This window comes from Coffea arabica, chromosome 8c, assembly GCF_036785885.1.
Source record: "Coffea arabica cultivar ET-39 chromosome 8c, Coffea Arabica ET-39 HiFi, whole genome shotgun sequence".
Classification (NCBI taxonomy): domain Eukaryota; kingdom Viridiplantae; phylum Streptophyta; class Magnoliopsida; order Gentianales; family Rubiaceae; genus Coffea; species Coffea arabica.
The window spans coordinates 33,511,256-33,527,990 of NC_092325.1; the positions used below are offsets into that span (position 1 = coordinate 33,511,256).

General features: G+C 34.0%; 2 protein-coding genes across 2 annotated transcripts; both read left to right on the top strand.

Annotated features, from left to right (window-relative positions):
* The first annotated feature begins 4,430 nt into the window (after positions 1-4,430).
* Positions 4,431-6,319, top strand: LOC113706357 (premnaspirodiene oxygenase-like). Its single transcript, XM_027228248.2, has 2 exons — positions 4,431-5,479; positions 5,563-6,319. Exons 1-2 carry the CDS (start codon positions 4,577-4,579, stop codon positions 6,172-6,174), a joined length of 1,515 nt encoding a protein of 504 aa, XP_027084049.1. The 5' UTR covers positions 4,431-4,576; the 3' UTR covers positions 6,175-6,319.
* Positions 6,320-13,824: 7,505 nt separating this feature from the next.
* On the top strand, positions 13,825-15,580 carry LOC113706520 (premnaspirodiene oxygenase-like). Its single transcript, XM_027228442.2, has 2 exons — positions 13,825-14,727; positions 14,811-15,580. The coding sequence occupies exons 1-2, from the start codon at positions 13,825-13,827 to the stop codon at positions 15,423-15,425; spliced, it is 1,518 nt and encodes a 505-aa protein (XP_027084243.2). The 3' UTR covers positions 15,426-15,580.
* Positions 15,581-16,735: the final 1,155 nt, after the last annotated feature.

Genomic DNA, 16,735 nt, shown 5'->3' on the forward strand with positions numbered 1-16,735 from the left:
CTTGTTAAAAACAACATGGTCCAACATAGAAAAAGGTTACTCATGCACAAGAACCATATGAGCTGCTAACTCTCGTACTTTAGCATGATTATAGGAGAAATTAGTTATAGAAGTTATACCATCCGAGGGCCCTTCGGTAAAGGATAACACTTGCTGCCTCTTTCGATTTTCCTCCCCAACAGCCAGCCTCTTTTGTAGGCAATTTTTGAGGTGACGCTTGTGTTGAGAAGTAGCTCCAGATGGACTTTTGGCAAATAGTTCTTTGCAGTGATTGCACTGCACTTTCAATGTTCCATCTGGCTGTTTTACTACTGTCATATCCTCTCATATTGTTGACTTCTTTTTCCGTTGCTTTTTTTTCAAACGGATTTGCTCCATCAACAGGACCTTTTTCCCCTGTTTCTGCTCCTTCATTCAGCTGCTCTAAGTTATCTAAGTCCAGCTTTTCTTCGCTCATCTCATCAGCATTAGACTCCACCTCAAGTTCTTGTTCTACAGCTTCATTACCAACCTCCATAATAGGACTTGTTGACGATCCTTGGTGTGAATGAAATGAAAGACTGTACATACCTATTATTTAAAAGGGAAAATATACTTCAGTCAAGTCCATAAGGAACATATGCAGGAATATATGCAGTCAAGTCCATATGATATTTAATAACTATTTTCAGCTTGCTTTTCGCCATTTCTACAAATGCATTTATCCAAATTAGCAATAAAACCTGAAGTACCATTTATGCAACGAATAACAAACAATTTCAGCAGAAAAAAAAACTTCTTAAGCACTAAAAGTATTTATTTTCGAGGATTACTAAAAGTATTTCTAGAGTATTTGATGATTAATTTTTGGTAACATAAATACTCTAGGTTTGATAATTTAAAAGCACTTTTCATTAGAAGTATTTGTATTAGAAGAGTTTCTTTATAACACAGTAGCTCCAAACGGGATTTAAATCAATAGGAGTTCTTCCATTATCATTCTGCTACAACTACTAAAAAAAGTGCACTGATCCTTCCAAGTACGCTTAATTTTGACCCAATATTTGTCAACTCAATAGAACTAAGCTAGTCATGAACTCGTGCCATCCATAACTAGTAGTATTTTTGAACCAGGCTTTTGAACCATTTTTCACTATTTTTTTAAAAAATATTTCAATGTCACTCTTCCTTCTTTCTCTCACAGGGAAGAAAAAAAAAAAGAAGCTCTTGCTTCTCATTGCGACATACATATCCAGCCAAAGCAACTTTCTCAACAATTTACACTTCAGGTAAAGTGTACTAAACTTTAGGTGTAAGTATATTTTGGCCTAATTTCATCTTGGTAATAGCACGTTACCTTAAATTCAGTGTTGCCAACAATATAGTATTTAAAAAATTGAATAAGCGTATACATAATCTGGTTATGATCTATGAAGTGATTTATGTGATATATTCAATTAAGTACATGTTGGCTACACGCCATTTATGAGTACATGCTGGGATAATTTACCTACGAAAAGAGACAACACTTACCAGAAATCACGATGGATTAGAGAAACCAGTCAAATTGGACTGGTTTTGGCCGTGGCAGTGGGCCGGTTGTTAATGGAAGAAAACAGAGGTGCTGGCTATGGGTTGCGGCTGTGGGCCACGGTGGAGAGGCTGCAGCGGAGAGGGAGGTTGCTGGCTGTGGGTTGCTGGCTGTGGGGTGCGGCGGAGAGGAAGGGGTGCGGCTGTGGGTTGCGGGGGGAGAGTGCTGCTGTGGGTTAGGACTTGGGAGGTTGCTGAAATGAAATGATGCAATATTGAACCCTAGTTCAAATTTCTTCTCTTTGACTGTTAAAATGATAAAAATGCCCTTCTTTGTCAAGCTCAATCGAGCTACTCAATAAAGAAGGGAATTCGAGCCTACTCGACTCGATAACTAAACGAGTATTTTTCAAGCTCGAGCTTGGCTCGTTAATTGTGTGCCAGTGCGGGGCCCGGCTCCCTGGGCGGCCAGTGGCCTTCGACCACATGGCAAAAGAGTACAGCGGTCCACGTTTGGCTTAACAGCTCTACTAAGGAACCGTTTAGAATTGGAATTCAGCAACAGAAACCATGATGTGGCTTAAATTAGACCACAAGGTCTACATGTGGGGTCATAGTCCGGTATATCCAAATTTTTGCCCTACAATAGTAGTCCAGGAGTGCACTGCTGCAAACTATTTCCTCCTCATTATGTCGTACTTTTTATTTTATAATGTTCTAAAATATTTGTCTGATTATTCTCTTTATTCTATTGAAAATATCACATGTTCTATTTTATAATACTCTAAAATATTTGTTCTGCTAAGAAAATTAAAGTACCCTTTAGTTTTTAATTTTAATACAGTCCCTTCCTCTAATTATATACATGTTATCATTTAAATTCAACTTTTAAATTCATGAGAATAAAATTAAAAAAAATACAAACACCATAATCAAATTAATATTCTTAAAAGATTGGATTCCCAAAGCTAAATAATTAGAACAGAGGAGTAACTCGTACTGTGCCGATCACGTTAAGGTTATCTCAATAATGGCCGTCATACTCATAGTGTAACAATAATATCAGATGAGACAGAGGCAAGAGACAAGTCTTCTTGTCCACAAACTCTTACTCATCCCGTCGGCCGAGAAATAGAGTGATGAGGGGGGGGGGGGGGGGGGGGGGGGGGAGCGACGCGTAATAACATGAGCAAAGTGCTGCAGTTTGTGGTTAAAAAATTAACCGGCTCGTCAAAGACGCACAACGCGCCTGGCAAGGAGTGTGGCCCTTAAACATGTAAACTAAACAAACTAATAACCATTAGATAACATTAATTAAAATTAATTCAAAATAAAATAATTCAAAATTCTAGAGATAAAAATGTGTATTGAAAATTATATTTGTGATATAAACAAATAATTTTTAACTAAATAATGGCTATTCAAACACACTTAATACGCATTTTCTCATGATTATTAGCTCGTATTGATCTACAACTAGCAACTCATTCGGGAAGATCTAAATTGATTGTCTAAGTATTTTTTTTTTTAGCTACAACAATAATATTTATATAATATAATTTATTTTACTCTACGGAAAGGGAGAATCTAAAGAGACTATATAAATGATTAACTGATTTACGGATTCGACTAGATTAAAAAGATGTATTAACATTTTTTAAAAAAAATTTTCATTACAGGTGAGTTTCGAAATCTCGGCCTACAAACCAGAGAGGGACTTAATCCCTTTTTTGGTGGTTGATTGTCAAGTTCTTGCTGGTGTAAATTATCTCAATTTCGATATTAAGATCCAAGAATTCAGGTGAATGATTACTCATTAATAATAAAATAAAGACGGCCGATAATGGTCAAACCTGGCCATATTAATGCTTAGTGACAACTCATGATCATTCTGAAACGTAATGCGTCCGATCAAGCACTAAGACAATTAGAATTCGAGCTTCTTAATAACAATTTAACAGAAAGAATACACTCTAAATGACACTGCATAGCACGTGATAAGCAGCACTTTTATCAAGAAGATCTTATTAAAATTTTGTTCCAGCATGCCTGCGTCCACATCTTACTCTTACAAACCAGCAATTAGAATACTTTGAGGACTAACTCCACTTGACGTCTCTAAATTTGTATTATTTTTTTACTTCATATTCTAAACTTCAATTTTAAACACTTTACATCCTAAATTTTTAATTTTAGATACTTTATACTCAAAACTCTCAAGTTTGTCCCATTTAAATTAAATCAATGATTACATTCGCAAAATTAACGAGATAAAGGATAACTAAAATTAATGGAAACATACTATTTTGTTCTGACTGCAAGTTCTTAACTTTTTTGACCACTTCCAACATTTTGTCATTGATTTATATGGTTTTAATCACTATCATTAGCAAAATTAACGAGATAAAAGATGATAGGAATTAATGACAAAGTACTATTTTATTTTTGTTATAATACTTTGACACCTTTTGATCATTTTTTGCGCACTATCATTGATTTGTTCATTCTTTATGTCATTAATTTTGCTAAATTTATCATCAATTGGATTTAATTGAACAAAGTTGAAAGTTTAAGGTACAAAGTGTTCAAAAAGTGTCCTAAATTAAGACTTCAAGTATTCAAATTAAAGTTTAGAATGTAAAATAAAAAAGCGATGCAAGTTCAAAAATGCAAAATGTAGCCAGTCCACATTTTGAAGATGCAAAAGAAAACAAAAAAGAAAAAAAAATCTTCACTGTTATATATTAGGTGAGAAACTTAAGCTGAGAGCTACACTACAATATTTAATTCTCCATGAGTATCATTCTTGGTTTGTTTTTAGTGCGGTACAGGGCTGAAGTATAGAATATTTGCAATAAATCCATCAAACTCAACCATGGGACACCTCACACCACCACATTACAAGATTGTCTATATGATTTTTTTTTTTTAAAGTAAAACTAGCCATAAAGTCTACGGCGACCAAGTGGTTGAAATAGGATAAAACAAGAAGTTGCAGAGAGTCCAATGGCGACCAAGTAGTTGCTGAAAATACTGCAAAGATAGCATCCAACAAGAAAGCAATCCAATGGAACTTCCTTTCAACTTCATTGCTTTCTCTCTGTTCTTAGCCTTTGTTTTAACTTTGATCAAGGGAATCAAGAGATCAAAAGAACCCCAGAAGCTACCACCATCTCCTTGGAAACTACCTATTATTGGTCATATGCATCATTTAATAGGCTCCCCACCACATCATGCTCTCAGAAAATTAGCTCAAAATTATGGACCCCTAATGCACATTCAGCTAGGTGAAATATCTTCGATTGTGGTAACTTCACCGCGTTTGGCGAAGGAGATCATGAACACTCATGATCTTGCCTTTGCAGACCGCGGAGAATTTCTATCTGGAAAGATCATATGCTACAATTGTTCAGACATCGCTTGCTGTCGATATGGTGACTACTGGAGACACATGCGTAAAATATGCACCTTGGAGCTCCTTAGTGCTAAAAGTGTCCGATCATTTGCTTCTGTTCGCCAAGATGAGGCTTTGCATCTGATATCATCGATTAGGGTTCTAGCTGGTGCTCAAGAACCAATCGATTTAACAGAAAAAGTGTCCTCATACACCAGTTCCGTGGTTTGCAGAGCAGCATTTGGGAAAGTAAGCAAAGATGATCATGTTGCATTCTTACAGCTACTCAAAGAAGTAACTCGCCTAACAAGTGCCTTCGATATTTCTGATCTGTTTCCATCATTCAAGATTCTTCATTTTCTCCTTTCAGCGGAAACTAAACTTCTTAACATCCACCACAAGGTAGATAAAGTTTTGGATAAGATAATCAATCAGCATCTTGAAAACCTATCAGAAAGAAAAACATCCACAGGTGAATACGGCCATGAAGATTTAATTGACGTCCTATTACGAGTTCAAGGAAGTGATGAACTCCAATTTCCAATTACCAACAACAATATCAAAGCTGTTATTATTGTAAGTATTCGACCAATTTTTGTCCGGTTATCACTACATCTTTTAGTCTCTAACCAAGAATTTATGCATTGAATTTGGTGCAGAATATATTTGCAGCAGGAAATGAGACTTCATCCACAACAGTGGACTGGGCGATGTCCGAAATGATTAGAAATCCAGGCGCGATGGCTAAGGCACAGAGTGAAATAAGGAATGCTTTCAGAGGAAAAAACTCGATTGCAGAAACTGATATTCAACAACTGCAATACCTAAAGTTAGTGATTAAAGAAACTCTGAGGCTACACCCTCCTGCCCCTTTGTTGCTTCCAAGAGAGTGTAGGGTGGAGTGTGAAATTGATGGATGCATCATCCCTGCCAGAACAAGAGTGTTGGTCAATGCCTGGGCAATCGGAAGAGACCCTGAGTATTGGAATGATCCAGAATGTTTCAAACCAGAGAGATTTGCAAACAGTTCCATTGATTTCAACGGAACTCACTTTGAGTATCTCCCATTTGGTGCAGGAAGGAGAATTTGTGCAGGGATTTCATTTGGACTGGCTAATGTTGAGCTTCCTTTAGCTGCTTTGCTCTATCATTTCGATTGGAAACTCCCAAGTGGCCTCAATTCCAGTGATTTAGACATGAAAGAGACTGTTGGAATAGCTGCATCAAGATCAGACAATCTTTGCTTGAAGGCCACTTTATATGATCCATGATATATCCTTGGTTCGACAAACCAAATTTTGTATACAAACTAAAGCTTGAATTGGTAATATCTGCAGATGCTGCCGTCCTCTTTGACTACAAGCAAGTTCAACTTGATGGTTTTGTGACTATATTATGATAATCATCTTTTGATAATATTCTTAGCCTCTTTTTTGAGCAAACTTCTTTATGATTACATATAAAACAAATACCAAGTATATGATCGGGTTGTTTATATATCTCAAATTGAGTAATCATTAAAATGTTTCTTTTCAACTACAACGGAATTCGTTACATTTTGTGAATGAGTATAATTGTGGGAAGTGAGTTCAAGTTTGAAGGGAATTTTGAGAGAGTGGTCGCTAAAAATCAAGGTTGAGTTTGATGAAGCTTAAACTTGGCCTGCATTCAGGCTCGATGCATTGTCATGTTGGATCCTTAATCCAACATTGGACTTATATGTGAATAATTATGTGTTGCAAACTATCAATTAAGGTTAAACCGCCCTCAGGAGCATGGTCTGGTGGTTGAGGTTGCTGAAGATGGAGTTTCAGGTCCCTGGTTCGAACCTTGCTGCCAACAAGTTGCTGAGGGTGGTGAATAGTCTGCGGAGTCCACTCCCTGCGGGACACACAAAAAAAAAAAATAATAAAAAATTAAGGTTAAACCCAATTTAAGTGATCAAATATAGTTTGAGTTTAATGTATCTAACAGGGTGTGGGTCTTTAATGTGTAGAGATTTAAGGACTCCTATTTCTATGATGGGCTGAAATAGGGTTCCAAAGGGTAACAGGAATACTACCTATAAATAAGATCATGGTCCCCAGGTCACATGAATTCTTATTTTGTCGTATTTTCTAGTAGTACAAAATATAGCTCTTCCCTGATATCCCATCGTCAGGAAAGATACCAAAGAGATACTAAGGGCTCTCTAAAAGGATTGGTAAATACGTTTTGACCTGGAAGGCCACCTCAATATCTTTGGAGATTCAAATATCAGATTGTCGATATGAATTCAGGTACGCTTCCGTAATTTTTACTGTTGTTTTATTTCTTAATAATCGCCATATAGATTTTGGATTTAATAGGTGATAATTTTCACCAAAAATTAAATATAAATAACCACCCTAACATGTCAAGCTTACCCAAATAAAGCTTCAGTAAGTAAAAATTACTATGCAGTCAGGCTTGAACTCTATTCTGATTAACTTGAGTGGAATGAACTATCCGATATGAAAATAACTCAACTATACTCCAAATTAAAATAAAGATTAACTGTGGCTTAGAAGGAAACATTGGCGTAATGCACTTAAGAAAATATACAATCATGTAAAGAATGTAAAATCAACCCCAACTCAATAGCAATTTTATTAAAAAAAAAAGGTTTATACTTATGACTTGTATATGCACAATCGTTCATGGGTGCACTATATCAAATTAAGTGGAATATATAGGCTGTCTTTTTTTTTTTTTTTTGAAGGAAAATATGTGGGCAGTCTAACATCATCCATTCTCTCTAGGTAAAGAATACTCTTATAAAATTATATGTGGCATTTGTGAATAAGATACAAAATTTGGGTTCAAAAGTTTGATAGGAGTGTTAATTTCTTAATTACATCGACGACGACAAATCTGGTTGGTTTGACAAAATCTGGTTGGACAACTTAGTAGGACCCTTTTTTTCAATTTGAGGATGCCAAAATGGTTTCTTATAAAGTAAATAATCTTAATATCAATTACTCTAATGACGGTAAAACAGCTAGAGTACTAGACTGTGCATAGGCTTCAGTGTAGACACTAAATTCTTCTTCATCTCCAGTTTACTATTATTTATTTATTTATTTCTTATTGTTATTTTTACTTATTTGCAATAAAAATTGGTTAAATAATCTTTTTAATTTTGTTTTGTAGGCTTGTGCAAAAAAAAAAGGAGAAAAAAAGAGAAATGAAAATTTAAAAATTAAAAGAAATAGTAGAGGTTTGTTTTCTTTTCTTTTCTTTTCTTTGGCTTCTAACCCAATAAAAATCCCAACAATGAACCCAACACTAAATCCACTCAAAACCCAATTCCTAAACCCTCAAATCAACCTACACAAAACACAACAAAAGCCCACCTGAAGCCCAATAAAAACCAGGAAAGAAAGAAAAATAAGAAGAGGCCCATTGGCCCGTTTCTTTTCCTTCCCTGAAAAAAAAAAAAAAAAAGTGCAGCTCTTCATACGCGTGTGCAATGCGTGCTGTTATTTCTTCGTCGTCGCAACTAGGCATATCGATGAGTTGAGTTTTACCCAGATCTAATATATTTGGGTAGGGTTTGGATTTAATTTCTCAAATTCAAATCCTACCCAAATCTAGACCCTGTGAGAGAGTCGTGGATTTGGGTAGGGTTTGATTTTTTAGAATCCATATTCAAATTCAGATCCATACCAAATCTTACCCAGACCCATATATATTTAATTAACTAATATATATTAGTAAATTTATAAAATAATATAATATTTTATGGCTATTGGATCGAATATAGTAAGATTTTATGGCATCAGAATCTGCATTTAGTATTGGTAGTTAGGTGATTGATGAAACTCGTGCCAAATTGCTTTTAGATATGGTTGAAACATTAGTGATTACTGATGATTGAATTGAATCAAAAAAATGAGTAAGTGTTTATAAATTTTCTTATTCTATTATTTATTTGTCATCGGTCCTTAGTCAAATGACTTTATCTCATTCACTATTTTAGTGCTGGATTGCTAGACATTTACCAACATTGAGGTTTAAATAAGAACAGAGGTACAAAATTACATTTCTTTAATAAGACAAAATATTTATATATGTTATGGTTGTTTTCTTTTTTAAAAACTAATCTTAGTTGTCATTGTAATCGGTACAAAGTTTTTCAAGAAAAGAAGAAAAGGTAAAGGCAAACAAATGAAATATTGGATGTAGATGCAGTTGAATCTTTGAAAATATATAGAAGTAGTTAATAATAATTCTTTCTTTCAGTTCACAATATTGCATTCAACTTGTTGAATGTTAATTTTATTATTTGAAAACAAAAATTGGATGGTATTTATATTATTTATGAACTCTATATATTTTAATTACATTTTTACTTTAGTACGTTCAGAAAATACCCATGGATACCCATTGGATACCCAGATCCATAAAGGTTTGGATATGGACTTATTTTTTCAGACCCAAAAGGGTCGAAATCTGGGTCTGAATCTAACTAAATTAAATGGATTTGGATCTGAATCAAAGGGATCCAAACAGACCCTACCCATTGACATGCGTAGTCGCAACAATGGACCATTACAAGGCTTTGTGCTGGAACCTTCATGGCTTTATTTTCTTTTCTTTATTTTTCTTTCTTTCTTTTCTCTTTCTTTCTCCCCAAGGCTTTGTTGGTACAAAGACAGCGCACCATATTTCAAATCCTATCCTTTAAACACTAAACAAAAATTGATCAAAGGGTAAGAAAAAAAAACACATCAGCCCAGTTCATCCTATCTCTCATTTCTAGGTTTTAGGATTTTTGTTTCATATAAATACATCAATAAGGGACATTTTAGGGTAGAGGAGGTAGAGACTCACTAGTTTTGAGCCATTGGAGAGAGATTAAAAGCAAAAAGAGAGAGAGAAAAAAAAATTTTCAGCAAACCAGAAAAACAGCGTTGATCGGCCAACCTTGTTTGATGCGTTTTTCTCCTTCGTTATAGATCTATTTGGGGTGATTCTTTTTCCTGCATTTTCTTGGGATATACTTTTATGTTGAAGTCTTTTGCTGATAATCATTAAAGCCCTTCAAAATCGTGCTTGAACTTGCCCCTTCTCAACTCTTGAAGCTCCTGATTTCTTCAAGGAAAGGAAGAGTCACCTTCATTCACCCTCCGCATCCGATTGCTTGCTTCTACAACATTCAAGAGACAGTTAGTTTCTGGTGTAAACGGACCAAGATTTCTTTTGTAAGTTTTGTGAAATGATGAGTAAAAGAATAAGTTTGGGTTCACGACTATGGAATTTTGGGTTTATACAAAGGCCGTTGGTGTATTTAAAAATTGTTTTCTGAAAAATTTTGTTAAAAAAAAAAAAAAAAGCAAAGAAAGAGGATACTGTTGGTTCATGCTGTTGTAAGATTTTAGTGGTTTTTTTTATTTCGAATAGGTCATAACAAATTTGCATTTTTGGCCCTTAATATTTGCATGATTATGATATGGCTCAAAAATTGTGAAAATGAATAAATTTCTTCCTTTTAAAATCTTGATCTCTATTTATATGTTTTATGCATCTTTTGGGTGAATTAATTCTGATTTTGTTAAGTATAATCGGGGTTTGAATAAATTTGTTAAATTTAGATTTTCAATTTGGCAACTTTAGAAATCAATGCAAATAGTTTTTGGTTCGATGGCTCAAAATCATTTTTTGGTGGTTGATTAGTTCAAATCTGATTATATTATGAATAACAGGGTAGTAAAATTATTTTGGCAGAAATTTCATTTTAGCCCCTAATTTTTAATAAATTCATGCTTTCCCCCAATAACTTTTGATTTTCTCATTTTAGTCCCTAAGAATCTTTGTTGCTTTTATTCTTAAGAATCCCCATGGCTCTTTGATTCTTTATGCATTGCTTGGAGTGTTAATTTATTAGATTAAGTTTTTTTATCTTTAATAATTAATTGTTAATTAAATTGGTTTATTGACCTATTTGCTGATTTTGAAAAAGTAGACAACTCTCCTTTCCCCTCACTTAACTGCTAATTTAAATGGAAAATATGCCTATTATCCTTTAAATTCTTTTTATGTGCTCCTATCTGTTTATATGTGTTACATGTTTTTCTTTTATTTATTTTAAGTTTTTATTCATTTTATGTTTGTTTAATTTAAGTCTTATGATTGTTTGGAGGGTATTTAAATGCTCAAATTGTAATAGATAGGTTATATCCTCTTGTGCAAGAAATGTAATTAGATAGGCAATGTAATAGATAGGTTTTATTTTTGCTAGAAATGTAATTAGTTAGATAAATGTAATAAATAAGTTAGATAGGTTTATTATCTCACATTTTTCCTTTTAAGTTGTAGTTAGGCCTCCCAATATAATAGTTAGGTCTTATGTGCTTGTATACTTGTGTGTTTATGTGCTTATGTGTTTTATTTACTTTTCCTAGGGTTTTGCATATAAATATTATGTCTATGCTATGTGCTCTACGTGCTCTATGTACTTTATATGTTTATTTGTTTTGATTATGTACTTTGCGTGCTCTATATACTTTATGTGCTATGTATTTATAATGAGTTCATAACGTCACTATATTTGTCTAACGCTAGTTGTGGCTTTTCTCCCCGATTTCTCACTAGTCCACGCTAGTGAGAACTTATAGAAATGGATTAGTGTAATGCTAGATCCTTAGGCTATCTACATGCTAGATTCATACTTTGGTGTGACATTTATTACATCTCATGTATTTTTTCTATTTTAGATTATTTTCATTTGCATGATATGTCCTCTTATAGTATTCTCTTATCCTTGTATGCGTAAACCATATCATTTAGACTTGCATTTCATTTAGCTAATTAGAAAATCAGGATAGTCCATTTGCTTGTCTAGATTAGAAGAGTCACCCTTTCGAATATGGAAAATAGACGAGAATGACTTCTTAACCTTAGCATACTATTAGCCCTCTATAAAAAGAAAAATTGTGTCATGAATTTTAGTTTTCCGTATCCGTTATGTTACATTTATCTCTTTTAGATCATGTATATTTATCTATATATCATAATTTTCTTTTCTTCAAATCTCATCTTTTGCATTTTTGTGACTTCTTCAAGGAATCATTCTTGGGTTTCACAATTAATGTGATTGGTACTAATTAAATTTTGAAGAATCATTTCGTTTCTCCCGATATCCTCTAGATCTAGATTTGAATCTATATAGAAGCATTCAAATGTGATAAGTTAAGAGGTTGGATTACGAAAATTTTTGACTAAATCTCGCAACTAATCTTGGTTAGGTTGAAAGAGTGCTTTAGATTTGAGTCGATTAAATCTTTGCCTTCCCTTTCTTCAACCGCAACTCCCGAACCCTTTTCTCTCGTTTTCAAACACTTGGAGTTGTTTAAAAGAGTTATATATATTTTTATTTTTTTAAAATATTTTTTGGGTGATTTAGTAAATCTAAACTCGATACCAAGTGGCGATTCTCCTTTTCTAAAAACCCTTTTTTAGACTATTATTTTGGCTCCAAACCGTCGCATTTTCTAAGTCCCATTTAGGCCATTTTCTTTATTTTCTAAAATCAAAAACTCATTTTTAAACACCTTTCCTTTTATTTCAAAAATGGTGCGCGACATTCAGAAAATACATCATTAATCATTTTGGTCATAACAATTATCTTCCAAAAATGTCAAATATAACCTTCAATGGTAAAAATACAAAATGTCCAATTATAAAGGGTAAATCCATCATTTGAAAAGAAAATTGCCCTGGCATTGGTAACACCAACACCAGCCAATTGGAAAAAAAGATCCCTCATAAGAATGAAAATGGTAAAACAATTGACTTCTAAGATCAGTTAAATGTTATTCCCTCCTATTTCTAAGATTATTTTGTAATGTTTCGAGAATCCAACTTTTTAAAAATAGTGGTTTGAATGTATGTTGTGCTTTTCTTTCTAATCTTATCCGCACAAATTCATAATTTGAATTTGAATGGTGATATGCACATAATTAAAAGGAGAGACTATATTGGAAAGAAAGACTAAAAAGTGTTTTAGCTTTCTTAATGTGATAAATATTTTGAAACATTTCAAAATAGAAAGTATTACAGTTTTAACAGGTCAGAAGGAGTAGTTGGTACTCACAGGCGGTACGATGTAAGTTTGGATTAACCAATATGATATTCGAATAATTAATTCAATGTCAACAATTTTGTTCCTATCCTATATTCTAAATGTGGCAAATATGCACCTTATGATTTTTCCCCGGTGAAAATGATATGTGCGTGTTTTGTCAACAAAGGCTTTAGAATCAACGATGCCAAAATGAAAAATACAGGCAGCAATAATGCAACATCCCTTCAACTTCATTGCTTTGGTTTTTGTCCTATTCCTCGTTTATAGCTTATGTCAACAAAACGGCAAGAGATTCGAAACAGTTCAATGCTATCAACACTCTTGGAATTCATTATTTGTGAGACACTTCAGCTGATAGCCAAACTACTTTATTTAATTCTCAGTGATTATCATACTTGCATGATCTGATTATCCATTATCAACCACTATCATTATTCAATGAAGATGATATGTAAGTTGAAACCAATCGGCGAGATAATTAAATGAAGATTCAATTATTAGCAAGTAAATTATCTCCTTAAAAACATTTTAAGTTTATCATACTTGTACTATTTATCAATTTGTGCAGATGTTGACGTTTGACCTACAATATTTGACCAGTATAACTTGACAAAGATTATATGACATAGAAGTTGTGCTGGATAATTGAGATAACTAATTAAGAACTAACTCTTAGAAAGTAACTTGTACCCTCATGAATATATGTAGTAAGCTTCTATGGTAATCCATATACCTACTGTATTGATATGTAATTTTGCGAGCAGAAAAAGTCGTAAAGTAGTGCAAACTGCAAAGAGAGCAAGAGAGCCAAAGAATGGATTTACCCTTCAACTTCACTGCTTTCTTTCTGTTCATAGCCTTTGTTTTAACTTTCATCAAGGTATTGAAGAGATCAAAAACAGCCCAGAAACTACCACCATCCCCATGGAAACTACCTATTATAGGACATATGCATCATTTGTTAGGTTCTCCACCGCATCATGCTCTCAGAAAATTAGCTCAAAAATATGGACCTCTGATGCACATTCAGCTAGGTGAAATTTCTTCGATTGTGGTAACATCGCCCCGCTTAGCAAAAGAGATTATGAAAACTCATGATCTTGCCTTTGCAAATCGTGGAGAAAGTCTAGCAGGAAAGATTTTGTTGTATAATTGTTCGGACATCGCATGCTGTCCATATGGTGACTACTGGAGACAAATGCGCAAAATATGCACCTTGGAACTCCTTAGTACTAAAAGTGTCCGATCATTTGGATCTATTCGGCAAGATGAGGCTTTGCATCTTGTCTCATCGATTAAGGCTCTGGCTAAAGCTGGAAAATCAATTGATTTAACGGAAAAGATGTCTTCATACACAAGTTCGGTTCTCTACAGAGCAGCATTCGGCAAAGTAAGCAAAGACGATCATTTTGCATTCTTTCAGCTAATCAAGGAATCATCTTCCATAGCAAGCGCCTTCGATGTTTCTGATCTGTTACCATCGTTCAAGATTCTTCATCCCTTCCTTTCGGTGAAGAATAAAATGATAAATATCCGCTATAAGCTAGATAAAGTTCTGGACAAAATAATTGATCAGCATATGGACAACTTAGCAAGAACAAAAATAGCAACAGGTGCATCGGACAATGAAGACATAATTGATGTCCTGCTAAGAGTTAAAGATAGCGGTGAGCTTCAAATCCCACTTACCAAGGACAATATCAAAGCTGTTCTTTCTGTAAGTGTTTAACCAATTTTTTGCTTACTACCATTACATCTTTTAGTCTCTTACAAATAATTTTGGCATTGACTTTGATGCAGGATGTGTTTACAGGGGGAACTGAAACTTCATCCGCAACAGTGGAGTGGGCGATGTCCGAGATGATCAGAAATCCAGGTGTGATGACTAAGGCACAGAGTGAAATAAGGAAAGTTTTCAGAGGAAAAAACACAATTGACGAAATTGATGTTCAACAACAACTGCAATACCTGAAGTTAGTGATTAAAGAAACTCTAAGGTTACACCCTCCTGTCCCTTTGTTGGTTCCAAGAGAGTGTAGGGAGGAATGTGAAATCGATGGATATATTATCCCTTTCAAAACAAGAGTCTTGGTTAATGCTTGGGCAATCGGAAGAGACCCCGAGTATTGGGATGATGCAGAATCTTTCAAACCAGAGAGATTTGAAAACAGCTCCATTGATTTCAATGGAAGTCACTTTGAGTATCTACCATTTGGTGCAGGAAGGAGAATTTGCCCAGGAATTGCATTTGGTTTGGCCAATGTTGAGCTTCCTTTAGCTCTTTTGCTTTACCATTTTGACTGGAGACTTCCAAATGGCCTTGATTCTAACGATTTAGACATGACAGAGACTGTTGTAATAACTGCATCAAGAGCGAACAATCTTCGCTTGCTGGCAACCATATATGATCCATGATCCATCGCCTGATTTGAAAAACCAATCACTGTAAACAAAGTAAGGCTTGCATTTGATTGGTAATATCTACAGGTCTTGGCATATGGTTGACTTCTTGTAAGTTCAACGTCAAGTTGTATCTTTACAACCATGGCATGACAATCATCTTTCTGATAGTATTCTGATCCTTTTAATTAACTAGTTAGGAGCATGTGCCTTGCGCAATGCAATAATTTTTTATTTTTTATTTTTTCCAAAGTAGCAAATTTGATGAGTCAAAAAGGTCAAACTTGGGTAAAGTACCTCCAACTACGACAGAATCCGCATACTCTTCTACAAGTAAAAGCAATACCTAACTACGTACAAAAGTCAAACAAAAGATACATACAGGGGTTAATTTAGACCATAACCAAATTAGCTAGCTCATTTGGCCACCAGAGGAGGGACTAAGTCCCTCCCTAGGCATTCCCTGACTAAGGATGGCAATTAGGGTGGGTGCTCGCGGGAGTTAATGGGACGGAGCCCTTTAGAAACAGGGTGGGGGAGTAAACCCCCGTCCCATCCCCTACCCCGTCACCCCTTAAAAAAATAATGTGTATATATATATGTGTGTATCTAATTATATATGTATAATATTTAATTTAATTAGTTATAAACTTATAATAATGATATTATTAGTTATATGTATTATATAATATATATTAGTATATGTAATATAATTAATATTATAAATTATACTAATAATTATGCATGTCTACTAATAGAAATTATTAATTAGTTATATTAAATTTACTAATACATTTATACTAAATTCCTAATTACACTTAACACAATAATACTTTTTCCTTAAAAAAAAAGTACAATAATGATTTAGTGATTGTATTTATGTTAAAAGTGAAAAATTGACTACTTTAGTTGTATTTGTTTCATCATGTTGGATTGTATTTAAATGACTTTGTTTGATTATTTTTATGAGTTTTAATTGTAAAATTACAATGAATAATAATTTGGTAATATATTGATATTTTAATATTTGATTATTTGCTACAATTTGACTATAATAAAATTATATAACAAATTTTTATTAATCTCGCGAGTGCCCCTGTGGGGGAAGCAAGGTTAGGCGGGGGTCGGGATAAGGGGACCCCTGACTGCGTTTCCTTTCCAGAATCTCTTCCACTTGTAATAATGTTGTACTGCAAAAAAAAAAAAAAAAAAAAACTTAGACCATATGCATGTCCCAATGAAGTAACAATATATCATGTAATAACTTCATTTTTATTTTTTTTATGCATCCAAATTTCAGCGTTACCCTATAATCTGAAAAGTAG

Excerpts from the sequence above, each read along its gene's own strand:
- LOC113706357 (XM_027228248.2), top strand. The coding sequence starts at position 4,577 with ATGGAACTTCCTTTCAACTTCATTGCTTTCTCTCTGTTCTTAGCCTTT. Across the intron at positions 5,480-5,562 it reads ATATCAAAGCTGTTATTATT|AATATATTTGCAGCAGGAAA; the intron begins GTAAGTATTCGA and ends AATTTGGTGCAG.
- LOC113706520 (XM_027228442.2), top strand. The coding sequence starts at position 13,825 with ATGGATTTACCCTTCAACTTCACTGCTTTCTTTCTGTTCATAGCCTTT. Across the intron at positions 14,728-14,810 it reads ATATCAAAGCTGTTCTTTCT|GATGTGTTTACAGGGGGAAC; the intron begins GTAAGTGTTTAA and ends ACTTTGATGCAG.